The sequence below is a fragment of the Colletotrichum tamarilloi genome (genome assembly GCF_030869305.1).
Source record: "Colletotrichum tamarilloi strain Tom-12 chromosome Unknown Scaffold_21.1, whole genome shotgun sequence".
Lineage (NCBI taxonomy): Eukaryota > Fungi > Ascomycota > Sordariomycetes > Glomerellales > Glomerellaceae > Colletotrichum > Colletotrichum tamarilloi.
This window is the reverse complement of record NW_026849404.1, coordinates 456,241-484,114: the sequence shown is the minus strand read 5'-3', so window position 1 is coordinate 484,114 and position 27,874 is coordinate 456,241. Positions and strand designations below refer to the sequence as shown.

Genomic DNA, 27,874 nt, shown 5'->3' with positions numbered 1-27,874 from the left:
ATGACGGGATGTCATTTTTGCACGGCATGTTGGTTGGCTGATACCTGCCGTGCTGCTGTTGCCTTCAGGTTCCCCCTTGCTGTGCCTTATGCCGTGTGCCGACCGTGTCTTCGTCAGCTCCCCAATCCCGAGAAAGAGATAGGAAAGGAAAAAAAGGGATGAAGGAGGAGGAGGCCTGAATTGACGACGAACCTTCAACCACGATTGTCGCGTGTTCTTCACCTTTCGCCTCTCACACGGGCAGCTCCCTGGCCCTTTCTGATAACTAAACTTTTTTTCGCCTTTCGCTTAGGGTCAATTCCTCTTCTTCAACCGCTTTTGCACTTTCTTTCCTTATCGTAGTTCCGATCGATTTGATCTCCATCCTCTCATTTATCAAGCCAGGTGTCTGTTCTTCGGCTTGGCTTGGTGTTGGAGCTCCCTGTCCACATGTCATACCCTTGAGCTCGACCATTACGAACCGAACCGACTCGACTTGACTCCATCGACCCACGATAACCTCAATTGATCCATCCCACTCGGCCTACGGCCCTTCAAGGCCCCGAATTCCCGAATCCTCATCGTCGATTACGTCTAGCTCGCCCATCATGCCTAAGCAACACATGATATTTGGGCGGCCGCTCCCCCGCATCGGCGCAAGACGCATCTCCTTCCTCCTCGTCAGCATCTCCATCTTCGCCGTCTTCTCCCTTATCTTCACCCTCCCGAGCGCCATCCCCGCTGGCCCGAGCCTATCAAAGTACACCGACCACAAGTTCTCGATACCCTCAGCCTTGAAGAACCCATTCGGCGCCTCGAGCCGATTGAACCCTTTCAAGTCTCCATCACACCCGCCCCCGCGTCAACAAAATGATACGTACGGCGAGTCCTCCTGGTGGGCGGATTGGAAGTGGCTCTCAGTGCCCTTCTCTTCCTCGTTGACCCTCGACGAGGAGCGCTCTCTACTGCCTCCCCTCAAGCCTCGCCCGGCCATCTACTGCTACTACGACACCACCATCAAGAAGGACGCCGCAAGCAAGGATGCCGAGAGCGAGCTCCTTCTCCTTTGGCGCCGCGCATGGTGGGCCCGCGGCTTCAAGCCCATCATCCTTAGTGCTGCTGAGGCTATGAAGAACCCGCTCTACGACGAGCTTCAGCGCAAGGAGATGGACGCTGAACTCAAGACCGACCTGATGCGCTGGCTGGCCTGGGACAACATGCGCGGTGGCTTGCTCGCCTACCACACCACCCTACCCATGGGCTCCCACGAGGATCCCCTCCTCTCTTACCTTCGCCGTGGCGAGTACCCAGAGCTCACCCGCTGGAACAACTTGAACAACGGTCTCTTTGCCGGCGGCGAGAAGGAGGTGACAAACGCCATCAAGGCTACCATGGCCGGCTCCAAGCTCAAGGAGGCCAAGGACTTCATCGCTGCTGCCACCGAGGACACCTTCAAGATTGACAACTACCCCAAGGCAATTGCCTACTATGATGTTGCGGTTATCCAGGACAAGTACCCCAAGGTCGGCGAGGCCATCGCCGCAGACCGTGCCGGCGGCCTCAAGGCCCTCAAGAACCTCATCAACGGCCACCTGCACACGACTTGGCAGAACGTCTTCTCAGATGGCATAGCCGTCCTCAAGCCTCTGCCTCAACACATGACAAACCTGATCAAGAACGCCTGGGACCTCGCCGGCGACCTCTCCATGTGCCCCGACTCGCCCATGCCGTCCTCCTGCCCGCCCAACAGTCCCAAGTGCAAGCCCTGCGTCCCCGCGCAACCCATGCACGTCTCGACCCCTCCCCGCTACCGCAACACCTCGACCCTCTACACCATCGGCACCGTGCCGCACCCCTACACCACCGCCCTCCTCGCCAACCTCCAGGACACGATCGAGATCCCCTGGCTCCGCCGCAAATCCGAGCGCGATGCCTGGCTTGGCGCCGTAACCACGGAGCTCCTTGGCGTCGGCATCGGCAGCGCCCCGCGCGTCCTCAAGTTCAAGGAGGCCGTCGCCGGCGAGTTCGCGACCGCCCACTCCCTCTGGCTCACGGCCGAAAAGGACCTCCCCAAGGACCTCGACTGGCACTTTGGCTTCGCCATCCCCCACAACGCCACGGACGGCACATCGCAGACCCCCGTCCCCGGCCCCGAGCGCCGCCCGCAGCCCAAGCACGACCCCGCCGACGGATCCATCCCGACCGCCGAGGAGCTAGACAAGGAGAAGCCCCTGCTCAAGAGAGCCCGCGATATGGGCAAGACCAAGGACGCGCGCGAGCTTTCTATCCGTGGGGCCGTCGAGGCGTGGAACCTGGCGGACACCGAGTCGTGGAAGTTTGCGCGTGCGTTCCTGGCTCGTCGTATCGTCGAGCGCAAGGAGTGGGAGGAGAACGAGAGCCAGTACGTCGGCGGCGTCGGTACCGAGAAGGGACGCCGTACGAGTTGGGGTGATCGCTGGATGGATAAGGATAAGAAGCCGTAAGGACGGATGACGTCCTCACGAGAAGGGTCAAAAACAGAAACCGAAAGTGGTGGTTCTACCAGAGAGAAAACTGGTACTCGGATTGTTGTAGTATAAAACGCCGTGGGAATCGGCGTGTGACACTATGTATGACTGTATTCGCGGTGTACTTGTTTTTTCCCAATGGGTTGTACGGGTCTGGTATGAGGGCATCTGGAGTTTTAGAGAATTATGTTCGTTCCCGTGTAGAGTCCAGAATCAAAGAAACATGATAAAAAAAAGCAAGCAAAAGATCATGGGAAATGGCCAAATGGTGTTTGCTTCGACATTTGTGACATTCGCGGTCATCAAGACATTTGGTTGTAGGAATGATATTTATAACGGCTACCTCACCATGTCTTCCACCAACACCCTCTGTTTTTTCTTGTCCCCCATACTAATTTCTATGATTCTCAACTCCGCCATCTCATTTCATCTTCAGGTTCCCATCCGGACCTCTTATTTGCATCGTAGTTGCATTTAGAAGAAAAAGCGAGTGTTGAATATCGCATGAAAAAGGTAGGAAAAAACAACGCAAAGAAAGGAGTGCGAAGAAGACAAGTTGAGTTGTCCCTCCTACACGTCACGGGCCAAGCCAAAGCCGCCCCCCCATCACCGTTTTGATTTCAAGGAAAACCCATACGGACGGATGGATGGAATGCAAAGAGAACAAGAGCCCGATCCCTTTACGCAGAGCGCGTGTCGCCGCCCAACTCGCCTCCCAACTCCCTGGCACTAGCGCCGTTACGACCGGCCTTGGAACCATTGACGCCGTTCTTGGCTGTCTGCTGATGCTGTTGCTGCTGGGTTCCGTTGCCGTTGCCGGTGGTGGACTCGGTGTAGCTCCTCAGGGCAGAGCGGGCTGCCTCGACGACGCGCTCGGCGGCCTTCAGGGCATCTCTCAGCGCCTGGGCCGTGGGGTCGTCGTTCTCAGAGCGAGCCCCTGAGTCGCGCTCCTCAAGGAGCTCGCGGATGTGGCCGTTGAGCCAGAGACCCTCCAGCTGGGCGCGGGACATGTCGCGTGCGCCGCCGATCTTGCCACGGCACGAGGGGGTGCCGCAGAAGCAATCGAACGGCTGGGCCATGTGCCATTCCGTGGAGGGGTAGAAGAACTGGGTGACACACGACGTTAATGGATGCTTTTCCCGATTGCTCTCTCCAAGTCTCAGAGACAGTAGAACCCCCCCCCCCCCCCCCGGGCCCAAAGGTTGCCCGGAGTCGGTGGGTGAAATGTGACAACTCACCGTCAGTTCATCGCCGGGCTGAAGTCCTTTCGGCCCAGCCAGAACATTAAAGTTGCCCGTGTCAAAAATCTATTAATAGCACCTGTCAATCTCACGTCTTCCAGGATGTCCCTGTCCCCGACCCGGGGTAGGTTCTGGGGGAACTTGGAAGTAGACATTTGTGCTTTCTTAGTGGCATGACTAACAAGAGACGGTTCGCACGAGTGGTTAATGTACAGCAAGTCACTGTTGAGGTTCAAGTGCTTAGCCTTGCCGCACTGAACGGTGGCATAGGTTGGCTCGTCGGCCAGATCGCACGGTGGGAAGGACATCTTTGCGTAAACTGCAAAAGGCGGCAGAGAGACCTTAGAGAAGCTCTTGGTGAGGAACTCTGTCTCGCTCGCCTTGACGATATCCTGGATGTCCGGGTGGGACGGCTGGGTCCAATGGGGCGTAAGTGGTGCCATTGTAAGAATTTCCGGGTCGAGGTTGGCGGTGTCGCGGTCGTCGTCGTCGTCTCGTCTAAATCCTGGAACGGGTTGTGGTTGGACTCTTCCCTTTTTCGCTGGGTCAGCTTGCTGTCACATGTTGAAATTGGAAGGGAGTTAGACTAACGTGGGGCAGGATTCGAATTGTGAGGATTGAACAGGAAATGAGAAAGGGTCTTTCGTTAGAGTTGATGTTTAATACAGATAATACAGGCAAAGGGGTTTGGTATTTGAAAAGTATGGATGGAAGACGGGAGAGAGGTTGGAGAAGAGGGAGACCAGAGTTCAGGCCGAAGTGACCATACGGAATACCCTCATCTCTTGTACAAGAGGAGGGGTAAACCATCTGACATCAACATGTGCCGAGCTGTTCCACGGGTGTCCTAGGTTGTCCAAGATTGTCCAAGGTTTCACAGGCGGCAGTCTAGCTGGTGTAGCCAGTCGGGGAGCTCAATTGTCTCTGGATCGCTCATATTGTCGCCCGCCTCACATGCATTTCCTCTTGTGCATTCCAATTGCGGGGGACCGTCGTTCCGCAATGCTCCTGCAGGCAAGGGTTGCGGGGCAATGGATGGACGATGAGAGAAGCCAATTCAGCAAGTGCATATTCATAGGTAACACTTGTGGAATCCCGTCCAAACAGTGCAGGTCGTCCCCGGCGCCCGTCCGGTTGTTGCGGTAAAAGAGAGGCTCATCCACCGCCTGACCAATGGCTGGAGGTTCGCCGACGAATCCGGTCAAAGACGGTCCATCCTGAGCCCCTGACGGTGCAGAAAGAGTGCGGAATACATGGATCGGCTAGTCTTCGACTAGTCTAGCTGCAAGTCATGATACAGGGCCGGTACGGGGTGGCTTGGAGGATTGGGGGTTCACCGTTCGTCTCTCCTCCCAACTCTGCATGATGAGGTTGAGAGTGCCACGGGTGCTCCGAGTACCCCTCATTTGCGCGACTCTGCCCCTCTTTTGACAGACAAGTCGACAACTTTCTGGCGAAAACAAGTCCACACTCTGTCACTCTGGGAATCTTCGAACGGGTTCCAGTGTGGGGGTTTGGGGGGTTTTTTCGTTCCGGCCTGCCACAGCCGGTCCAGCCCCTATTATTGTCCTCCTTGTTCCTCGGTGCTTTCGCCCGATGACCGAGGCTGAAGCGTGGGCATCGTCGATGGGTGAGTTGAGGTACGCAATGCGGCGTTCCGCACGCTGTACACCAGAACCCAGCAATTATATGGATACACGTTTGTTCCCGCAGATTTGTTGTTTTGTGCTCTAGGAACGCTGAACCCAAGTCGCCGTAAATTTGGCTGTAACATCTTATTTGTGAAGATCTGGGCTGTTTTTGACTTTGTCTGACCGTTGATGTCACTCCCGCATGTCCGTTCGTTTACTGCAGTCTTCTGGTCTTGGGTGTCTCTAGTCCCCCAATAACAATACAAGCTTTTGAGAGTGTCCGATCCTGTCCCGTCGACATCGTGTTCTCACCGGTGGGAAAGCTCCGTGGGGAGCAGTTTGGCGGTGCAAGGAGCGCGGCTTCGAAGTCTCAGCTCAAGCTGTAGTGGCCTTCTTGATTCCCTATTTGCTGTCGACAATGGTCTCAATTCTCTCGGCAATGGTTCCAATGGCATTGATTAGGATGCTTTTCAACTGCGGCTTTGTAAGCAATCTCGATGGATTAAAGGCCCATACCAGGGATTAAACGCCAAACACATACGACGGTTGCAAACGTCCGTTGCTCGGGCCGTCCTGACATCCCGCGCTCGCATGCTTCAATGGCACGGCCGCTTATTGTTGATCAGCCACAATCATCAGACCGCAGCTTGTTTTTCTCCAAATTGGGCTGATGTCATGCAGAAGAGGAGCTCTTCTTGTGCCACAGATCAGATGGTGTGATCGGTTTTCAGGCTGCAATAGGAAATTTCACATTCCTGAAGATGCACAGAGATGAAGGCGGGACGTGACAGCCATGATCGGGAGGCCTGCGACGCTCACGGGCGGCCTGTGGCCGGGCCTAGCTACCGGGACGGGGCCGCGGGTTGTGGCTCTCGGACCAACTTCCGGATGCAAGACCCGCCGCATCGGTTCTGGTCCTACTACAGCAAGGGACACGCGATATTCCACCCTTTGCTTTACACAACGCAACCCCAAACGAGTCTCGAACAAAGGGTGGCCCCAGTCCTATCTTGCTTCCTCCAAACCTCAAGCTGTGTGAGCCCATGTCTTCTTGTTGAGGTAGTTGTCATCCATTCCACGGGCCGCACAGTCCCAGCTAGGACCCCTGTCACCGTTTTCACGACCCTGTCGTTTCAGGACGCAAAAGCTTGGTGACAAGCTCCAGTCGAGGGGCAGCGATGGCGACCAAGAAGGCTCAGCGTTGCGGGAAACAACCTGTCAAAGCCGTACAATCCTGACCAATGTCCGGAACTGCCCTCCGTTCTTCGAGACCTTCCCTGTCGAAGCCCAATGTGCGAGGACCCCGCACAAGTCGATCTGCCGCTCACCGAACGAACCCAACCAACTTTGACGGCTAGGCCGGGACGTGTTCCCTGAATGCCCTTGTTGAGCAGGAATCTTACCGACCTGCGTGTCGCTGGCGATAGGAGGACTACGGAGATAGCACACGCGCAGCCTCAATACGCGGCAACACTCACGCCGACACGCCACCCGGACTGCCCTGAATATCTTGTGTTCCGCTGTCTCCCAATATTCGGTCTCGTGTTTTGTCATCGTCGTCAGCTGGACGGGCCAAGCAGGGTTTGTATCCCTGCCCCTGCCCATGATTTTCCGTGATAATTCCCTGGTATATAAAAAGAAAGTGTGACAGAGGAGAGCCTGTGCGCCATCGGTAGACTTCAGGACGGGCCTGTCATATCGGCAGAACACTGAGGGGCATCTTGGGAGGCGCCCGTTGCCGCCGCCCGTTGATGTACGTTCTTCTCGTTCTTCCTCCCGTTGATCAAACTATCAAGGGGTTTCATTGCTCAAAGCCACGTGCTCCCCCTTCGGCAAACACTCCTATAGGAGAACCAAGACCATGTACTCATGTCCCTGTCTTTGAGTCACCTGGGAGGTCCTCGAATGGGCTTGCGTGCTCCGCACCCAACCCATCCCGCCGCTCGAGCGCCTGCTCATGAGGGTGGGGCGGGGTGGTAGGTATAGCAAGGCGAGGCAGGCCCCGAAGGAAGCTTTTCGAAAAGATGTAAATTGTCGGGCGTCCGTCCGTTTTCTTGAGTCCTCTCTAGCTCGTCTCTGTCATTATGATCATTCAGGTTTCGTCCCTCTGAACTGCCGACAGTACCATCCTAATTTAAATTCATTGCCTCGTTTGGCCAGCCCTACTCTTCTGGACACACGTTAGCATTTTGACAACGGTACGAATTGATCGGAAACTCTGAGCAAGAGGACTGTACCATCCTATCCAAAACATCGACATAAAGATGCGATCGACTTGGAGTATTTCTCTCATGGAAGAGAACAACAAGCCGCATCCCAAGCCTCAGCCTGACCCTCCAGTACCTGTCCCCGATAACCCAGATGACCGGCGGCGATCCTGAATCTAGAACGACATCCAAACTTTGGATATCAAGGTCGAATATTCAGACACCTTCACTCGTATGAATGATCAGCTCCTGTCTCAACATTCTGGTAGACGACAGTAGTTGTACATAGTCGCTGAGGATTTCAGCAACGAGTGCCTTGGAGCGAAAAGGATGGGGACAGTTCCTTCGTCAATCCACCGTCCAAACAGCCTCACAAACTCATCTTGGCGCTCTGATTTGATGATCGATTGGACCGCGCGGTTTTCCTTTTCCCGTAGAAAGGGTACCACGGACCTCCATTAGGAGCTTCAGTGGTGGACATCAAGCTCTCTATAGCATCGCAAAACCGTTTCAGATGCTTCAGATTGGGAGGGTCATCGATAGAAATGCGGACTGGCAGCGGAGGAGGCTCATTGGAGTCGCGACCGTTTCCTTGGAATGGAGGTTTGGCAGGTTCTTGGGCCTCTGGGGGTGTTGAAGCTTGGCTTCTCTTCCCACATCGAGAATGTCAGCCAACGTTGTAAAATGTCACCGGATATGGATAGCAGTCTCTTTTGTCCTGGGAATTCAAGGAGCGATGTTCAGCTTTAATGGATCAAATGGTTTGGGAGAATTGGGAAGGTGGTAGGAGAGAAAACACGAAGGTACCTTGCCTTAGGCTCGCACATACGATAGGAACCGAGAAGGACAGTGCTGTGTCCCAAAGCAACGTTGTAATACAATGACACTTGTAGCTTCCTCACGTCCACACTTTTGTGCACTGCACGGAACCTACTTCATAGGCACTCATTCTCCGTGATCCATACTGCTCAGGAACTGCCTTTGACTTGGGCTTGCCGTCAACATACCTTACTCAGTACACTACAAAACAACAAAGAATATTCTACTGACCAGGCAGGAAGTCATTGTGGAAGGCCATAATAATGAAAGAGTGGTGAATGGTTTAGGCAAAACCACTGGGCTAATGAAAGATACGAATAATGCATGAGTGCAGTCTTCAAGATGAGAAATGGGCATCGCCTAAGAGAAAGATATAACACCTGGTTTTCATACCTTATACGATGGGACACGAGGGATTTCGCATCCTCACTCCATCCTTATATGAATTATTGCCGACAAGTACTTGTGGTCTGTGTTATGTGAACTTCACATCTAGAAGTTGCCCATGCGAAGGTTTGGCATGTATTGAAGTTCCCTGAAAGAGCGTTGTTCAGTCTTACATGCTCACAGATGAGTGAAATTGCTGGTCTTGCAGTCTGTACTTCCATCTTCCACCAGAAACATCATTACATCTGGAGGGAATTCCTTCCTCAGGTATATCATTTGCTGAGAGGCAAAGCCCTTTCGCACCTTCCTGCACATCACCACGCACCTGAGTGACCGCCTTCCCTCCAACTCACCACTTCTAGGCCACTATCTTGCCCAGAACTTGCCTGTCGAAAATTTCTCTTCGCCTTCCAATAACTGACCAAACCGGCCCAGGACCTTTCCTTCTCCCCAACATTTCACTTTGCTTCTCTTCTCTCCCCACAACATCACTCGGTCGATCCTCGATCCTCCCTCTGTCATACCACACGATCCAAGCTCACCATCGCCAACCCAGCTTCACTTTGCTCTGGCGCCCAACTTTTGGAAGTCTACCGATTCATCTCCAACTCCAACCCTTTGTGCAGCACTCGTTTCTGTCGGGTTGGTCGTGCTGAAACCACCCAGCAGATTCTAATATTGCATATCAGCCCTCACAAAGCTTGCCGACCGGCGATTTCGCCCCGTTGACTCTGGTAAGTTTTTTTCGTTCACGTCACTGTTCCTGTTTCTCGGTTTCAGACGATTTCTCTTTTCAAATTTTCTATTGCCCAGACGAGCGAGATTGACGCAATCACGAACTGCCCTATCACTGCCGACCAACCACTTTCCGAATGCTGTTCATCATCACTTTGAGAAGCGATTCACACAAAATACCTGGAGTTCTGAATCAGCGCTTACGGGGAGTTGAGCAGTGTCAAGCAATTTTCTCACACCTGGCTACGTCGTTTCCCGCGTCCAATCGGCGCCTGGCTAATCGTACGTCGATAGTGAACGACCTCACTTGCTCCAAGACATGCTTGTGGAGACCAATTCAATGGAATCGACTCATTACAGCATCAGCCAGCTCTTGGCCATCCGTGGCACCAAGCTGCAATGCTTGCTCGAGCAGAGGCTGCTTGAGAATGCCAAAGAGAACCCTATCTTGAGTGCGCTATCCTCCCCTTTCCGGCCTTCCAGGCCCATGACACTGCTAACCTCTTCCACAGCAGGCATCATTCGTCACAAGCGACCCCTTCCCCACCAGAGAGCTCCTCTAGTCTCTCGTGCCAACATGGAGGTCAGACAGTCCTCTTCCGGTGACTCGGAGTATCAAGCACCGGCCAAGCTTCAGGCACCTCAAGTCACTGCTCAGCTCCGTGACAAACCTGTTCGTACACTTCGTCATGTCACTGCAGACGTCAGTCAGCTTGATGGACCCGCCGGTAGACAGCTCGATGGACAAGATGCCGAGCCCGAACTCCAGCCTGAAGTGCCTTCTCAGCGACCTGTTCTCCCTGACCAGAAGCGCAAGGGTTTTGAGCAGTTCTACGAAGCCGTCCGATCTCCCACTCACGTCCGCGTCACTGCCGGAGGCAGAATTGTCCCCAATACCCTGGATAGTTCCCACTCTTCTCCTACCGGAAAGAGCAGCAGAGAGAGAACCAGTATGGACATCAATGGTGTACAGCCTTCCTTGGGACAAGCCTTCAACAGCCAGTTCATGCCAGGACCCCCCCTGATGGGCCCTGTTCATCCGGCCATGCAAACTACCTTCCCAATGATGGCACCAAGCCCGAACCCCATGGTCTCTTTCAGCGGATTTGCGATGCCCCCTTTCAGCGTTGCCCAGGCTCCGGCGCAAGCACAGTTTGCCCCTCTGAATAGCGGCATGATTCCTGTCGGCAATACGAATGAGAAGAAAGATCAGAACTGTGGCGTCGTCCCCAACACTGGAGCTATGCCCATGCCTCCATTTGGTGGACAATGGTTCCTCCCACCTCATCCAATGATGCCGATGGGTATGCAATACGCTAGTGGTCCAACGTACTCTGGAGCTCCAATGATGCCCATGGCGTTTGGTTCAATGGGCCAGCCGATGGGCCAAACGATGGGCCAGCCCATGATGTATCAGCAACCTCCTCAGCCTATGCCTACGGTAGGCGCCAGGTCCTTCACCCCCAATGCGCCGGTCGAGAGTTGCCCAGTTTCATCCATTCGACCTAGCATCATCACCAAGAACCAGCTTGCAGGCCTGCGGTCCAGTCTCAAGAAAGCAGAGGCCCAGTTGGCTTACAATCGCCACCAGATCGATGAGAAGCATATGGAAGAGTACGCCCGTCAGCTTCGTTCCGACATCGAGCACTTCGAGATCAAGCTCAAGGGTGAACTCGCACTCGAGGACAGCACTGTTTCTCAGCGCAGCGACGCAAAGGACGCCAGTGAGGTTAAGACATCGAAGGAGTCAAAGCCGGCCGCTGCCGAGTCTCGGAAGACGCTCATGTCTGACTCTTCAGGCGATGCAGATACCAAGAACGACCCAGCTTACATCACTCGTTCGAATGTGACCGAGATGCCCAAGAACCCTCGCCATCGTAAGAGAGACAAGCTCAAGCTTGCCGTGGACACTTCGGCGGCGTCTGCTCCATACATCAATTCCACCGTATTCGCGACCATCTCACCTGTTCCCTTCGACCCTAAGGGACATCATCAGACCAGAGAATTCGACTCACTCCACTTCCGTAAACAATCTACCGGTCTTCCTGTCTCTGCTGCTTTGGCGCCGGTTTTCCAGCCTCGCTCTGACCTTCGCCGTTCTAACGAGAACACTCCTCCTGTCTCGGCTGTGCCCAAGGCAGACAAGGAGGCTGGCGACAATGTTTTCCGTGGTATCCTGCCGAGAAACAAGGAAGAGTCTGATCGTCTCTTCTCAGGCGCCCCTCTCACGCCCGGTCTTGACGAGAAATTCGAGAGGATTATTCGTGAGAATCCTGAGTTGACAAGGGCGTACCTGGTTGGCCAGGTGCCTTTCGGCATGGATCCCAGTCCTGATATCAAAGATTACGTCTACCACCGCCCTCTCAACCAGGAGGAGGAGATGGCCAAGCATCTCTTCTGGAGCAATGCACCTGCACACCTTCGAGTCAACTTCCCCTTCTTCGACGGTAGGAGCTTCTATTTGCCGTCGCCCGAGAAGCCACCTAATCGCGAAGTCAGCGATGGACGCTCAGCTGCACGGCTCGAGGAAAAGTATCGCCGCGCGATCAAGGGGGACAAGAATCCTTTTGCCGCCTTGGAGAGACTGACCGGCCCAAACATGGAGCAAGCAGTGAAGGAGCTGAAGAGAGACACCAAGTCAGACAACATCACCTCGCCCATGAAGCGCCGCAACAAGTCTCGCCCTGTTGCCCACTTCAACAGCCAAGGCCTTGACAAATCGAAGGACAGCACGATCTCGTCGGACAACGCCATCGAGTCCGACTCCGAGAGAGCTTACTTCAACTCGTGGTCAGTTGCAACCTTCACCAAGCTTCATGCATCATACTTACTAACTTGACAGCAGCGTTCGTACTTGGTCGGAGAAAGTCACCGCGTCTGCGACTGCTCTTCCGGGAGCTGTCACTTCGGAGAATGCCCAAGGCTATCTTCCCCAGTATGCCATCGGCCATGCCGCAGCCTCCTTGTCGCCCGCCATCGCCAACACTGCAAACCAGTCTACCCGCCTGTCACCTTCCAAGCTGAATGACAACGGCAAACTAGATGCTGGTCAGAGCTTGCTTGTCGCATCGGCTGATGGTCGCGTTGAGAATCAACCTCCCGGCCTTTCCATTGTGAGTAAAGTCCACTGACTGGGCTCGTAATGGTGGTAAAGCTGACTGAATAACTCTAGCGAATCAAGTGAAGCATCTCGGCCACAACGCCATTGGCATCTTCTTACTCTACTATGGTTACGAAAACGCGTTTTAAACACTTGTACGGATTATTTTGAGACACTCAGTGCTATGGCGGCTTCCAATATCAAGGCATCGATTCCGAGTATTCAGGAGCCGTCGGCGTCATGTTTTGAGAAAGTGATTCTCAATACACAGCTTGTGCAACTCGGCCTTGGTACAGTACTCTCTAAAAGGAAGGTGGAGGATTGATTGCATGGTTCATGAAGACCGAATTAGTCAGGTTATGTTAGCATTAATGATCCCAGTTCACACACGGTTCACACACTGTTTTTCACATTAGTGAGGTGACATTTCGATGTGTTTTAGTCATGTGTGATGCTTAAACATTCTTGATATATTGAGAAACTGCTAACTGAGCATAAAAAGCTGAACAGGAGATATCATGTATCTCACCATCAAATTCCCAGCCTCATGGACAAAGCTCAGTGAAAATCTTCGGGCGAGTGGAGAGGCGGTGATTCCACCTCTTCCGGGGGTTACTCTTCGCCAGTCGTATACCTCGAAAACCATGGATTTGTAGTTAACGCGGAGATATCCTAGCGGGATTTATACAGTCACATGTGCGACCTACCGTTGAAGAACGTTCCAAATTCATGTAGGGGAACTCATGTTCTTGCCAGTCAACAGCAACAAATAGGTTAGCATGGTCACGGGATGATGTAGCAAGAGACATCACCGCCTCCCTAGGGCGGAAGGGGACGGTGGTGGCTTCGGGAGGACCTCCCATGGAGCATCTCACGGGTTTGAAGACGTGAGGTGGCCATTGAGAAAACGAAATTTCTCGATTTCATTTTCTAGAACTTTTTGTTGCCTTTTTAGCCTTGTTTCCCTCGTGCTTTTCTTTTCCCTTTCCAGGCAAAATGTGGTCATCTGCCATTGCCAAAACGCGTCAATAGGTCCTGTCGTGAAAAACGCCGTCGAAGATGTGGATATCGTTGTCATGTCCCGCCGCCGCCGTTTTATTGAAGATTGTACCGGTTCCCTTGAACTGCCGCTTTAGGATTTTTGGTCGTTTTGCTCCTCCAACCCGTCATGAGTGAAGACTCGATCATTGTAATCAAGCCCCCGTCACTTGAGAAGGAGGAGGAAGCCATTGATTCATGGCGATTGAGACCGGATCAAGAGTTGGAGAAGAAATTTAGGCGGTAGCCTTGGACTTGACGCGGAGCTCGCGGCCGATCTTGGTGCGCTCAAGGATGGACTCGCGGTCCTTGTCGAGCTTGAGCTTGTTGATGACGACGTTGGAGGGGTGGATGCCGAGGGGGACGGACTGGCCGGAGGTCTTCTCGCGGGTGACGCGCTCGACGTGGATGACGTACTTGAGGCGGTAGACGGAGGTGACCTTGCCCTCGCGGCCCTTGTTGGCGCCACGGACGATGGTGACCTCGTCGTCCTTGCGGACGGGGATGGAGCGGACCTTTTGGGGTGTTAGAACAAAAGAGTCTGAAGTAGGATTGAAAACCGTGAGAGTGAAGACGAACGTTGTACTTCTCGCGGAGCTCCTTGGAGAGAGGGGCGCTCATGATGACACGACGGGTGCTGGAGGGGGCACCGAAGTGAGCCGCGCGCGACTTGCGGCGGGAGGAGGAGATGTCTGTTTCGCAGCAAAGTCAGTAAACCGTCTCAATTATCATCATCAAAAACGTTAAGAAGAACACTCACTCTGGTTAACCTTGGTCATCTTGGCTGCGTTAGTACAAACGTCGTTTGGTTGGAAAGGGAATTTCGCTAAGGTTGGGCGTCGCAGAGAAAAGTCGAGGAAGCAGAGGCACGTCCAGCGAAAAAAAAGTTTTGGCAGGATGGGGTGGTTCGGCCGTTGTGGGCTGCAAATTGGAGAGACCCACGTGACTTAGGTCTTGGTTGAACAAATCACACTGGTGAGGTGATCCTAGCTCCTGCCGGGCTGCAGGAGAGGAAAAAGTTCAAAGGCCGGGCGGATTTGGAGCTCAATCGGCCGAGACCGGGATTCCGCGGTGTTGCTGATAAGATAAGTCGCATCTCTGAAAAGCCATGAGAGATATCCTCCGCGATGCTCAAGGTAAGGTAGGGGGAAATTGCATAGGAAGTTTGCAACAAAAGCAAAAGGCATCGGCAGGCCCGAAAAGACATAATTTGGCGATGTTACACGTGGTCAGAAATGAGGGCTTTCAAGTAATCAAGCTTCCTGTTACTTTCCCTTCAACCGATGACCATAGTGAACAAATCTGGGAGTACCTATATCCCTAGCCCAGGCACCAAGAACCATTGTCTCTTGTTCTAGACTGATACCAGGCCGTTCTAGTGCGGAATTGAGGCATTGATACTTCCCCCCTTTTACCTCATGTGAGGTAGTGAGCGAGGTTTCTCTGAATAGGTACCTCACTCACTAAACTTTATTCTGTACAGATACATTTTCATCACCAGGTGACAGTAGCGAGCCACTGAAGAATGAACATTGTACAATAGATCTATATGCCGCCTTTACCACAGTCATGGGAATACAATAGCTCTTTTCAACGCCTGGTGGTATGCTCTCCCCCAATGGGGTATACAGTAGTAGTTGTACAAGCTTGACCAACGAGGTCTAGAGGGGCCTTTTTATACAAGTAGGATTTGAGGTAGAACACGTCGTCAGAGTGGGGAACATGGTGTGTATGGTGTGTAGATGTAGAGCGTCTCGTCCGTGTATAGTGAACATGGACTGCTCTTTTTTAGTTGCTCGCAAACGGCGTAGGCGCCTTGAACTTGCCGTTGTCGTCGTACTTGGCCTCTGTAATCACACGGTCAGCAACCCAATCACCTACTATCCTCATTCCCCAATCTCCCGCAGAAGAATGACAAGAGAAGAAGCAGAGAGCAAAACTTACTGAAGAACGTATAATTCAACGTCACAGTCTCAATACCACGCATATTGACATCATTCACAATATCCGGATCCAAATAAAAGAAAACCGGCATATCCACTGTCTCGCCCGCATTCAACCTCTGCTCCTCGAAGCAGAAGCACTGAATCTTGCTGAAGTACGGCGCCACCTGACCGGGTGTGACGCTGTAGGTTGCGACACCGATAATGTCCTGGTCCGAGTTGTTCGTCGCCGTGTAAAAGGCCAGCGCCGTCTCGCCGGGGAGCACGCGCACCTCGCGCTGCTGCGGGGTGAACTTCCAGGGGAGGATGTCCGAGACGGACGAGTTGAAGGTGACGCGGATGCGCGGGGCCGTCGTCACGGGGACGAGGCGCGCGGCGAGGCCGTCTTCGCTGTAGTCCACGTCCGGGCCGTGGGCGCGGACGGGTTGGCCGCCCCAGCCTGTTGTTTGGCAGATCTGTGGAGGGGGTGAAGAGTATGGGTTAGCCGTCTGCAATGTCTCTCCTCGTAGTGAAGGGGTCGCTGAGGGTCGGGGTGGAGGGAAAGAAGCGCACCATCTTGTAGAGAGGCACGGAGCCGTATGACAGGGCGACTGTCCCGAGAATGACGCTGAGTGTGTAGTACCTGGATCGCAAAACCACTTTAGCCCAACGCTACTCTTGAGTCTCAATACCAATTGCTCTCTTACGCTGTTGTAGCATTCTTGCGTTTATAGTGCGCATGGATCTGCTCCATTGAAGGCGCACCGCCGAAGCTGGACCCGTTTTGCTGCTGCTTCGGCGAAGGCGTCGTCGATGCCGCTCGGCGGCCGGCCGGGGGCATCCGCAGGTTGCGCGGCGCTGGACGGACAGCGTGCTGGCAGAAGAAGCAGCTCCATTTCTGTGTCGACTGCGAGGATATACGCCACGGGAGGCGCTGGAGGGCGTTCATGGTCGCGAACGCGGGGGCGAAAGTTGAGGGTTGAGACCGTGAGGTTGTTGCCGGGAATGTTACGCCGAATCGTTCGACGATGTCATGCTATTTCGCATTTCATCGGGATTTGGGGAACCGACCTAGCTCTAGCTTGCTGGCAGCGGGCGGTCCCCGAGAGGCCGGGACGGGCGGGGTGGTTGTTCCGCCCCCGGGCAATGGTTGGCTGACTTATAGGGGTCTCTGCACTCTATTCCCGCTGAAGAGCCCCTGTTCAATGAGCAATAACAACCTAATGCATTTGGATGCCGTAAGGAGTTTCAACGTCAACGAGAATGGGCGAATGCTGCAGTCCATGGGGTTTGCCTTAGTATTAGATGTTTTGTTGATTATTTACTATTATTTCCACCGGCTTGATGCTGTTGATCTCGTCAAGCCATACGAAGCAGTTTAACGCCAAGTGCCATCACGCCGGTTCAGGCAGCTTTGCCACTCTTCAAAGACCTCCTCCACCCATTTCGACGACCGTAAATTGCAGTCTCAGCTGCGCCTGCCGCTCTCTCCAGTACTCTAATGACAAACACCTGAATCAAAAGGATGACGAGTCGTACCAGCAAGTCGGCAAGCCCCAAAGACGGTTTCCTCCCTCGGCTATACGTAGAGTCGACAAATTGGAATGGGAGTTTGGCATAGAGGTGGTCCTGTGCGGCATGTAGTCCACTGCTGAAGGCATCCTCATGGAAACCGTACTTTGTCCAGGCCCCCGCGTAACTGATACCCCTCTTGTTCTGGATGCGTGGAAGAAGCTTCTGTGCTCGGACGGCGGCAGGTGTGTAGAGAGGATGACGGTATGTGAATGACGCCTGGATCGTGTCTGGGTTCGGCTGGTGCAAGGGGTTCATCGTGACGAGGACGTCTCCGAAGGTCTCCCTGGGGATATGCTGAATGATGTTCATGTTGTAGGTCAACGAAACCTGGTCGATGTTCTGCTTGCCAGTGGAGGGCGATGACAGGGTCAGGTAATTCCAACTAGACCATGCCTTCTCAGACGCTGGCATGTGTGAAATATCGGAATGGAGGATGACCGAGTTCTCGGAAGTTTGGAAAGCGGAAAGAATCTCCTTCTCCTCAGGCGTGGCTGATCCCTCGATAATTCTCAAGGCCTGGTCTCCGTGCGTCGCCAAGATAACATGGTCGTAAACGTCGGACTTGCCGTTGTGGGTGTGAACACGAACTCTGCCATCCTCCTCGCTGGTGACTTGAGTGACCTGCGTGTTAAGGAAAAGGTGATTTGACGGGAATCCGCTCATGACAGCATCAATGTAGGATTTGCCGCACTTTTTCAATGTGAGCCACTCCGGTCTTGTCGCAACCGTTGACAGGAGATGATGGTTCCACCTAGCCTCTATTAGTACTACGCCTCGATCGCGGACAATGAGACTCACATGAAGCGAACCAGAGTGACAGCTGGGAAGTTCAACGTGCACTTATCCGGGCTTGTGCTCCATACGGCGGCGGTCATAGGAATTAGGTAGTCGTCCCTGAATGCATCTGAGTAGCCTTCTCTCTCGAGGTACTCGCCGATCGTTTCCTCTCTCTTGCCTCCTTTGCTATATCCGTTCATCGCAGCGGCATCGTTCTCATCCTCCGCCATCAACAAGTCCAGTGCAAATTGGTTGAAACGAATGATGTCGAAGATCATCCTCCACATCCGCGGCGAGAAGATGTTTTTCCTCTGAGCGAAGATGGAATCTAGACTTTTACCAGCCCATTCGAATAAGCCATGGTCACGAGTGACGCCAAATGTCATCTCGGTCGGGACGGTGTCCACCTTGACCCTCTTCAAGAAGTTGATAAAGTTTGCTGAGCTTCATGTAAGTCAGAGGCTCATGATGGCTGATGTAGAGGACCTACGATATGTGGCGGTGTTGAGGACGATAAAGCCGGTGTCGACGCGAGTCTCATATTTGCCGTTCTTCCAAGTCACCGTATTTGTGTGTCCTCCTAGCCTTGATGAGGCCTCGTACATATAAACGTCATGGTAGCTTCGGTTGAGAGCCCAGAGAGCCGCGATACCGGCGGCTCCACTGCCGACGACGGCAACCTTCTTCCTAAACCTTGGGTCAATAGGAGAGCCCACGGAGCCACGAGAGCCTATTGATTCCAGCGACGGTGGTCGTCGGGACATTATGCAAGAGATACGAGGATGAACGTTGGGAAATGTGAGGTTTGTGGATGTTCCTGAACAAAGCCACTGGACGTCTGTCGCGCGAGGGCGCAGATTTACAATGCTACAGTAGCATATAAAGATACGGCAAGAAGAATCGGGGAGGCCGGTAACAGCTCTCTATCCAGGATGGAATGGCGGCGGGCAAGAAGAGGGGAATTTTCAGACGCAAGCCACGGACGACGATTTGGGGAAAGAGAACAATGGTTCGCACATGCTTCCAGCAAGCCAAACTCTCACCTTGTCTCTGTGACTGACACCCCGCCCCAGGTTCAGGAAGGGGAGCACAAAAAGTCTCAAGTTGGCGGAGGCAACATTGGTACGCAAGTAGGGTACATCTGCGCCTGTAGCACCACCACCACTTGGCTGGGCTGGGCTCCGGACCAGTGCGCTTACTAGTGCTGCAACTCATGCAGCTGAAGGGATGGAACGGGTTCAAACAGGTAGCGTTCTTTGGGGCTGTGGTAGTGGCAGCAGCTGTGTGTGCGTAACATACGAGGTATGTGGGTGTAGGGATGAATGCGGTGTGTAGGCCGAGAGCGAAGGAAACCAGAGCTCAGTGAGACAAGCGGAGAAACAAAACGTACAGCGGCTGACCTGGCGGCATCTTGACCTCTGGTCTCTGTTTCTGAGGATGTGATGAGAGTCTGGTGGAGTCTCTCTCGAGAGGGAGCTCAGCTCTGGAGCAAGCAATGATCGACACGTGGCTGCCGGTAGCAAGGACCGCAAAGAGATAGGTAATGCGAGGCGCAGGAGACAAGGTATTAGATAGAGCTGGAGCTGGAGCTGGAGCTGGAGTAGATAGGACCCTTTCTGAACCTTGGGATAAGTTTCCGGTGCGAAAATCGGTGACAAGAAGGGAGGGAAAAAAAGGTGAGACGGGCTTGGGAAGACGTCGGCAGGTGTGTTCGGTCGGCTGATCACGATGCGATGAAACGAAACTCAGCTCTTGCCGGAGTTCCCACGCGCAATGACGCTTGCATTGGGACACCCCTGCACCTGATCCTTCTGCGTCTGCTGCGTCCCCAGCTCTTTCCCCAGCCCCCCTTGTCTTGCCGGACTTCAACTATCGCTTGATGGTTCACGATCCAAAACGCCACAAGTGGCTGGCTAGACATTTTATTTCATTTTTCCGAAAAGAGGCTGAAGATTCGAGACGACATCTGCAAATTCAACGCTCGGAATTTGATGGTTTAGACGCTTCATTTGGATGAACGCATGCTCGTGGAAAGTGAGGCTGGCGACAAGAGACGAGAAGGCCTTTCCTGAAGTTCCAGGTATCTAGCTTTCAACTTGCCGTTCATCAAGGCAATCGTTTTGCGGAAAGAAGAAGGCCCCGATAAAGGCGTGCCATTATTCTCACGATGAAAAGCTGATTTGGATCTGTCGGCCAGCTTTACCAGTCAAAGCATCATTTCGACGCATTGAAAAAAATGCTAATCAAAATCAACTCGTCGCTATTGAATCCGATATGGGCGAGGACGTTCAGCAGAATTCAACTTCGCAATGGCGCCACTCCTCGATTTTTCCACGATAACGGGTGGAACTTCTTCCTCACTGCCAGAGACCAGCTCCAGCAAGCAATGAAAAAGAGAAAAAACAGGCCTGTCAGACGTCCATCGACACCCACCCTGACCGTGCGCCCAAGGGCAAGACCACGATCAGGGACGAGATCATCACCGCTCTCTATACAGCAACCTTTACAGGAGGCCGCCCTCCTTGCGGAGGGTGCGAGAGCAACCAGAGTTCTTCACTCTAGGGTGTCGAGGATATCAATCATCAACCAGGGTGGGATCTGTAGCTCCTTTAGGGAACCAAGAGTAGGTCGAATACTATAGAAATGATTCTCTGAAGTATTGTCGACATGAAGAAAAAAGAAGAAGAAAAGTCTAAGATTCGCGGTGGAAGGTCACCCTTATATAGATTTCCCCAACGACAGGTTCGGCGCACGGGCCAGGGGCCGTTAGAGTGGGTTTTTGGTGGGCTTTGCTGCCTGCGGTGGGCGACGACGGCTGAAATTTTCGACAAATGGCTGGTCACCGCCCAAACTTTTTGTGATTTTGCCGCTTTTCGTTGAAGGAGTAGTCTGCATGAAGAAACTTCCTTCCTCATCTCGCGGGCGCTGCGCAATAAGGACTTGCGCGCAGAGCTTTTCGTAGATTTGGTCCTTAGAGAGAGGTCTTTTCCCACGGCTTCAGCTTCTCCTGTCAATATGCATGAATATTATTCCACAAAGGCATGGTAGACGCACTCAGTGCTAGGCAGACATCCCGATCTCTTCGCGGAGCTACTTTGAGATACCTCGTTGCTCACGTGAACACGCATTAAAAATCACATGGAAGCCTGCGACGCGCGGTCAAGTGTGTCTTCGTGGTTCGGGCAATATTACATTAGGTTGCTCATGTAAGGTACCTGGACATGAGACGCATCGGACTGCAAAAACCGGCAGGCACCAAGCCTTCACGAGTGCAGCAGCCGAAGCCTGAAATCTGTTGCCATTCAGCACCTCAGTTTAAGATACGGCAAGCTGTCTCGTGTACCATTTTCAGGCTTTCATCTGCTGACGCGCTGCTTGCGGAATTATCTGAGCAAGGCAGACAGAGGCGTACCGAGTAATCATGGCTTCTAGGCATCATTCATATGGATTATGGATGTGCTTGAGCCGCATAACATCTCATAGACGAGGTCTTTTGATACGGCTCTCTGGACAGAAAAGTACCAAGGTACAGTACCTCGGATTGTACTTAAATGGGCAGCGCGCAGAAATTCAGAGCAGGCCAAAAGCGTGCAGTTGAAGCCTAGTAGGCCATTTAAGGTAGTGTCAAGTTATCACAAGGCGAATGGTAGACGACGAAAGTATGTCGAGCACTCAACGGGATCGGAAAACGGTAGTACGAGTCCCCAATTCTTAAAAGCGCCGTGACAGTTTTTCAACTGCCATCAGTCTACCCGGCTTAAGTTCAACTCCACGTCCAAGTACGAGAGACACGTAAATGCATTTCCAGACTGGCGACGCGGAGCCGGTTTCTTCTAGAGCCGGGGGTTTCAACTTTGAAGAAGAAAAAGAAGAAGAGGAAAACGAAGTTTTGCGCCGACCGATTTCTCATAAAAAGACCAGCCTGCGGGTGGGGGACGCGGAAAGCGGGCGCATGGGCCATGCCTATCACGTGTCTCTTCACTGGAATGGCTACCTTATTCTGCTGTAGTACAGAGTGCCTGTGCTGAGGTAAGGCACCACGACACCTTAATGAGTGTGTGTCCACTCAAGGCCCAGTGGCTGGAGCCCAGCGTCTCGTTGCATCCGATTGGTGCACCAGCCACCCGGGAGGAATGATGTCGCCAAGCCCGGTCCTGACTTACGCATACACCTCCGTACTCCATGCGACCAAGTACATTCATCAAGACCAACAATCCACTCGCCCTTGACCGTTTTCGGCATTGATCCAACTACCACCCCGACGAACCCGCAGTGACGACTATCAATCTTGTGATACCCAACGAAGCCAAACTCTCACAGCTCGCCTACAGCCTTCCCGACGAGGAGTGCCCCCATCCTCTCACTCCATCCCTTTATCGCCCTCCTGAAGGCGAAAGGTCACCAACGACATCTCCCGCCAACTTTCTAAAAACCACCCGACCAACGAACCTTTCCACCTCCCCAATCCCGCCGCCACCATGTCCAACCCACTCGAAACAGAGCCCGGCTCCGAGCGCTTCGGCGACTACGAAGCAGAGCTGAAGCTCGTCCAAGCCGACCTCGTCCAGAAACTCGACCAGATCCCCGAACTCTCAGGCGAGCCCCGCAAAGCCGCCCTCTCCTCCGCCGAGCGCGCCCTCGAGGAGGCCGACGAGCTCCTCGCCCAGATGCGCCTCGAGAAGGCAAACATCCCCACCACCCTCCGCTCCAAGATCAACGCCCGCTTCCGCAACCACGAGTCCGACATCGACGCTCACAAGCGCAAGCTGCGCTCCCTCGCCGACGACCGCGCGGCCTTGTTCGGCGCGCGCTACACCGACAACCCCTCGGGCAGCGGCCAGGACGTCCAGCTCGAGCAGCGCCAGCAGCTGCTCTCCGGTACGGACCGCCTCGACCGCTCCACGCAGCGGCTCAAGGCCAGCCAGGCCCTCGCCAACGAGACGGAGGGCATCGGGGCTGGTATTCTGGGCGATTTGCACACCCAGCGCGAAACCATCCTGCACACCCAATCGCGCCTTCTCGAGAGCGAGGGATATGTGGACCGAAGCGTCAAGACGTTGCGGGGGATGGCACGTAGGTAAATATCGTCCCTTACTACCCTTGGTTGTTCAAAGCTACGAGGTGAGAGATCCAGACTGACATACTCAAAGGATGGCTACCAACCGGGTGATTACGATTTCCATCATCACCATCCTGGTTCTTCTCATTATCGCCGTCATTTACAGCAAGTTCAGATGAAGAAACGCAGCAACAGCAGCAGCAGTAACAACTATCCCCGTCAGGAGTGCGGGGCCCGGAGTTTTGGGTTGTATAAGGATTCTACCACGACTGTACTTTGATCACTCCCATCGGGAACCTCATTACGTTTTCTTTCTTATGTGTGCTTTTTTTTTTTTTGCGAGCAAAGTGAAAGAGAGAGAGAAAGGGCCTCGAGTGCAATGTCATATAACGATTGGGGAAAAGCCCCTGGTCTGGGTTTGAAAGCAAGAGGCCGAGTCCAAACAGAGACAAGACGTAACAAAAAACAAGAAAACCATCATGACCAAAGGTGCTTTAGACAATTGACAGTCTAACGACACCATTATGCATGAGAATATGTATTACCAATCGCTCCTTTGTAAATGTCAATTTCTTTTTTCTCTATTTACCGTACCCGACAAGACGCCGACATGACAATGTTTGAGAGACCCTCTTTTTCCCTTTTCAACTCGGGGTCGCTTTTAACCTCATTGAATGGGTATAATCACACTTTTAAATCTTCAAAGAAAACCCCCTCCTTCGCAAAAATGATCTCATCTCCGTCCACGGCCGCCTCTCCCCTTGTTGACACCTCCGCCCGACGGGCCACCTGACCGTCTCCTATCCTCGCCGAGTCCCTTGCGGCCGGCAGCAATACCACCCTTGCCACCGCGACCGCCACGATCACCACCACCGCCGCGTCCACCACGTCCTCCGCGTCCACCGCGGTCCTGGCCACCTCGTCCGCCACGGAAGGGCGGTCTACCACCACCACGGCTCTTGTCAACCTGAGCCTTGACGGCGGCGGCGTCGCCCTCGTCCATGTCCTCCATCTCCTCATCGTCCTGACCGCGCTTGTTGCTGAACTTGAGCTTACCGCGGAGACCTCTCTTGCCGGCGTCCTTGCCCTTGAGCGCGGCAACGTAGGCGTTGACGCCCGAGCCGTCGTTCTCAACGCCGTCGACTTCCATCGCCTCGTCGTCGTCCTTGCCGAGGATGAGCTTGCCGTCCAGGTCAGTCTTGGCCTTGGTCCGGCCCGGCTTGCGCATCTTGACGGGCTTGGTGGACGAGATGTTGGCCAGGGCATTGCGGTCGAGCAGATCGAGCGGCTCGTCCTCGTCTTCGACAATGTAGGTGTTGCCGCCCTTTCTGTTGCCGCGCTTGCCCTTGGCGCCGGCAGCCGCAGCACCGCTTTCGTCGTCGTCGGACCCGTCGTCGGAATCGTCCGAGTCGCTGCTGTAGAGGGCCTGGTCGAGCTCGTTGTCGAACTTGCGTCCCTGGCGGCCGTCCTCTTCGTCGCTTTCCTCGCCGGCGGCCTTGGCCGCGTCCTTCTTCTTCTTGGCGCGGTCCTTGGTCTTGCGGATGTTGACAATGAGCTTCCTGTCGCTCTCTGGGCAGTTCTGGTTGACGAGGTCGAAGCCAAACTTGCGGATCATGCGCTCCAGAATGTGCCTGACCTTGCTCTTGAAGTGGCCCTTGTGCTCGTGGCTCCAGATGATGAGGTTGGGGACCATGGAGGACAGGCGGGGGATGACGAGCTCCGAGGGAAGACTGACGACGCAGATCTTGACGAAGCCCAGGACGCTCTTGACGATCTCGCGGTTGTTGGAGGTCAGGAAGAGGTCCATGGTCTGCACGAGGTCGGCCAGGGTCTGAGTGCTGACGGATCTTCTGAACTCGTACAGCACGCGGCTGAGGGCGGTGATGGACGCTGAGATCATGTGAGGGGTGCTGCCGACGAGACCGGCACTGACCATGGTGAGAAACTCCTCAACGTTGGCTTTACCGGCGGGCGCGTCTGCGGGCATATGAGGAATCTTGCTGTTATCGATAGGGGCGTCGTTGGCAGATTCCATGCGGTGACCGATCTGCACTAGGAGGTCGTACGCAGCCTCTCTGGCGCGCTCGTTGTTCTCCTTGCAGCAAATGACGACTTCGCTAAGGATGGAGGGAATGAAGTGGAGTGAGGTATCGGGGATGAAAGGCAGCAGGGCAGAGAGAGCGGCAAGGCGTTCTCTGCGAGCGGGGGCGGAAACCTTTTCGGCGCTCGACAGGAACATCTGCTGCAGCTCGTCATTGCGTGCAGCGAGGGCCTGCTTGCCGGTTTCTGACTCGGTAAGGCGGGGAACCAGCTTGTAAGCCTTCTTCTGCAACTGAGGCTCGGTATCCCTGAAGATGATGACATTGGCAATTTCGAACAGAGCCGTGTAGCTTTCGCGAGGCAGGTAGAGTGCAATGCAGATGATCAGATCCATCAAGGTGTTGCTAGTTGAGGGCATAGCATTCTGCTTGGGTTGTTGTTTGGGCTTCTCCTGGTCGACGGTCTGCTGCAGTTCCGCTGCGAGCATCTTGCTGACCCGGTCAAAGGTATCGATGAGCTCCTGCTTGGGGGTGACGCTGAGGAAAGCATTGATGGTGAGGAGGATAGGTCCTCTTGACTGAGGAAGGGTCTGGGTGTAGACGTTGAAGAGAACGGCGAGCATGTTTCCGGCAAAGCTACCCAAGTGCTCGAGGTTCTTCCTCGCCGTAGCCCTGGAGATGCGGCTTTGAAGAACGAGATCTTCCTCGTCGTCATCCTCGATGGTCGCAATAGCCTGGTTGGATTCGATGAGAATCTTGAGCGCACGGCAGACCTCCAGACGCAACTCGACCTGCTTGTACAGGATGTTTGCCAGGAGCTCGGCGAATGACTGATCGAAAGCGTCGGTAACGTCGAGCGGGAGATCGCAGTAACCGGGCAAGGTGGCCCAAATTTGCTGTACAAGGGTCTCGAAGATCTTGACTTCCAAAGTCTTCTCGGCCTTGCCGTGATCAAGCACCTTTTGGAACATGAGCTCACTGAGTGGGACCATCTCTTGACGGAAGTGCGCGAGGTTGGTGTTGCTGAGGTAGTCACGCAGGATGGGAAACATCCAGGCGCGGCCCTGTTGACCCTTGGCGGGCTTCGCGATGTTCAGGGGCAAGATGGACAGAACAGCCTCGGGACCCATGGCGCGGATGGCCTTGCCAATGACTTCGTCGGCCTCCTTCTTGCCTTGGAAAGAGTCACTGCCGCGGAGTTCTCCAACAGCCTTGGTGATGTTAAGCATCATGGGGTTTGCCCGCCACCTCAAGGAGTCGAACATGGCTCCAAAGACGTTGAAACTCTCCATCCAGGCTTGTTGGTACTTGAGGCTGAGCAGAGACTCGGCAATCTTGGCAATCTTGTCCAAAGTCTTCTCGTCATAAACTGATGGCTCCAGAATGACCGGCTGCGGAACACAGTTCGCCATAAATGAGACCAAGCACTCGGAAGCGGAAATCCGGATGTTGTGTGCGGGGGACTCGAGGTACTGTGCGACCATTGAGAAAATTTCGGGCAGGTTCTGGAAAACTTCATCGGGGTCGAGTTGTGCAGAGACATCGTAACCCCTCGAGAGGATTGCCAGCCATGGCGGAATAAGTTGCGTGTCGTTTGCGGCAGGGCGCAGCTCCGAAATGATTTCCATCAGTCGTGGGAGCTTGGACGAAGCGACGTCGTCGGCCATACCCTCGAAAATCATTTCGAAAATCTCAAAAGTCGCCATCGTCATGTACTCGTTGCCGGATCTTGAGATTCCGAGGAGGAGGTCGCACAGAGCCTCGATCTTCTTGCTGGGCCAACCACCACTTGCAGAGGCAATGGTCTTGATGAGCTGGAGAGCGTGGATCAGAGCGGGATCGTGGGCAGACTCGGCTCCTTTCTGCTTCTTTGCCGCCGCGGCCTTTCCAGCAATATCCTCGAGGTTAGCGAGAGCGGTGTGAGCGCACATATCCGCAGCCGGGTGATCGAGTGAGGGGCTCGGGGGCGGGTTCTTGAGGACGTTTCGGAGCGCTTCCTGAGCCCTCTTGCGGATTTTCGGGCGCTGCTCGAGAGCGAGGTTGAGCAGACCGGCGACGGCTCTGCGCGGGCCGATCTGGGTCACGCCCAGCTCCCAAGCACCCGCATCTTGTGCGAGAAGAAGAGACTCGAGGCATCCGATAGACGAGCGAAGGAGGAGGGCTTCGGCATCTTGTTGCAGGAGAACGGGTGCGAGCGAGGTGAGGATCTGGGTGAATTTGGCGCGAAGGATAGGTTGAGGCGCAAACGGGGTGACGATATCGAGGAGGTAAACCACGGATGTCGTCGTGTCGGAGCTGATGTTGCCGCTCTCTACAGCTTGGGTGAGGAGGCCGAGAAGGGCGGCGAAGTAGCCAGTCGGTGTGGGCTGAGCGTTTTGCTCCTTCAGTGTTGTGTCGACCGCCTCGAGGACTACGGCAGTCTTGAACCATGTTAGTAAGGATAACAGCCGAAATAAAAACATTCGATAAAGCCTACCCTCTTTTGACTTTGAAGACCCGGGGAGCGGATCTTGTCCAGCTTCTCGGCAAGAGTTGGAGTCGACATTGTGCTTGTCGTATTCCAATTCCGTCGGGGACCAACTGTGGAAGAGACGATGCAAGTCAAAGCCGATGTGGTCGAAGATCCCGTCCTCTCAGTGTCCCAAATTTTTCCTGGCGCAAAAAAATCCTTATCGAACCACCCCGCCCCCGATAAGACTCGCTTAACAAGTGTACGTACTGTGTCGGAAGACAGCTTTGGCCAAAAGTTTGTACGTCTCGCACGGTCCTCTAACGGTGGTGGATTCCAACGTTGAAATCCCCCACAATCGCCGTCAGCAGGTTGCGAGCTCAGGAATGGCAATTGCAGTCTCCATGGA

The 27,874-nt window shown here is 54.1% G+C and overlaps 9 protein-coding genes across 9 annotated transcripts; 5 read left to right on the top strand and 4 right to left on the bottom strand.

Moving 5' to 3' along the window:
- Positions 1–587: 587 nt before the first annotated feature.
- On the top strand, positions 588–2,462 carry CTAM01_07161 (uncharacterized protein; the record flags this gene model as incomplete). Its single annotated transcript, XM_060523186.1, has 1 exon — positions 588–2,462. One exon carries the CDS (start codon positions 588–590, stop codon positions 2,460–2,462), a length of 1,875 nt encoding a protein of 624 aa, XP_060382317.1.
- Positions 2,463–3,166: 704 nt separating this feature from the next.
- On the bottom strand, positions 3,167–4,281 carry CTAM01_07160 (uncharacterized protein; the record flags this gene model as incomplete). Its single annotated transcript, XM_060523185.1, has 3 exons — positions 3,167–3,592; positions 3,725–3,793; positions 3,910–4,281. Coding segments are annotated over 3 exons (867 nt in total), but the record flags the coding sequence as incomplete, so codon positions are not given.
- Positions 4,282–6,536: 2,255 nt separating this feature from the next.
- On the top strand, positions 6,537–6,716 carry CTAM01_07159 (uncharacterized protein; the record flags this gene model as incomplete). The annotated part of the gene is made up of 2 exons (XM_060523184.1): positions 6,537–6,559; positions 6,596–6,716. The coding sequence occupies 2 exons, from the start codon at positions 6,537–6,539 to the stop codon at positions 6,714–6,716; spliced, it is 144 nt and encodes a 47-aa protein (XP_060382315.1).
- A 3,109-nt stretch (positions 6,717–9,825) lies between these two features.
- On the top strand, positions 9,826–12,755 carry CTAM01_07158 (uncharacterized protein; the record flags this gene model as incomplete). The annotated part of the gene is made up of 4 exons (XM_060523183.1): positions 9,826–9,958; positions 10,019–12,296; positions 12,352–12,619; positions 12,693–12,755. The coding sequence occupies 4 exons, from the start codon at positions 9,826–9,828 to the stop codon at positions 12,753–12,755; spliced, it is 2,742 nt and encodes a 913-aa protein (XP_060382314.1).
- A 1,125-nt stretch (positions 12,756–13,880) lies between these two features.
- On the bottom strand, positions 13,881–14,423 carry CTAM01_07157 (ribosomal protein L24; the record flags this gene model as incomplete). The annotated part of the gene is made up of 3 exons (XM_060523182.1): positions 13,881–14,159; positions 14,224–14,336; positions 14,405–14,423. The coding sequence occupies 3 exons, from the start codon at positions 14,421–14,423 to the stop codon at positions 13,881–13,883; spliced, it is 411 nt and encodes a 136-aa protein (XP_060382313.1).
- Positions 14,424–15,432: 1,009 nt separating this feature from the next.
- On the bottom strand, positions 15,433–18,682 carry CTAM01_07156 (amine oxidase; the record flags this gene model as incomplete). The annotated part of the gene is made up of 7 exons (XM_060523181.1): positions 15,433–15,491; positions 15,589–16,042; positions 16,140–16,209; positions 16,274–16,602; positions 17,106–17,856; positions 17,940–18,357; positions 18,409–18,682. 7 exons carry the CDS (start codon positions 18,680–18,682, stop codon positions 15,433–15,435), a joined length of 2,355 nt encoding a protein of 784 aa, XP_060382312.1.
- A 1,622-nt stretch (positions 18,683–20,304) lies between these two features.
- Positions 20,305–20,559, top strand: CTAM01_07155 (uncharacterized protein; the record flags this gene model as incomplete). Its single annotated transcript, XM_060523180.1, has 1 exon — positions 20,305–20,559. The coding sequence occupies one exon, from the start codon at positions 20,305–20,307 to the stop codon at positions 20,557–20,559; it is 255 nt and encodes an 84-aa protein (XP_060382311.1).
- Positions 20,560–22,396: 1,837 nt separating this feature from the next.
- Positions 22,397–23,156, top strand: CTAM01_07154 (vesicle transport V-SNARE protein; the record flags this gene model as incomplete). Its single annotated transcript, XM_060523179.1, has 2 exons — positions 22,397–22,995; positions 23,069–23,156. The coding sequence occupies 2 exons, from the start codon at positions 22,397–22,399 to the stop codon at positions 23,154–23,156; spliced, it is 687 nt and encodes a 228-aa protein (XP_060382310.1).
- A 554-nt stretch (positions 23,157–23,710) lies between these two features.
- On the bottom strand, positions 23,711–27,561 carry CTAM01_07153 (uncharacterized protein; the record flags this gene model as incomplete). Its single annotated transcript, XM_060523178.1, has 2 exons — positions 23,711–27,436; positions 27,493–27,561. The coding sequence occupies 2 exons, from the start codon at positions 27,559–27,561 to the stop codon at positions 23,711–23,713; spliced, it is 3,795 nt and encodes a 1,264-aa protein (XP_060382309.1).
- Positions 27,562–27,874: the final 313 nt, after the last annotated feature.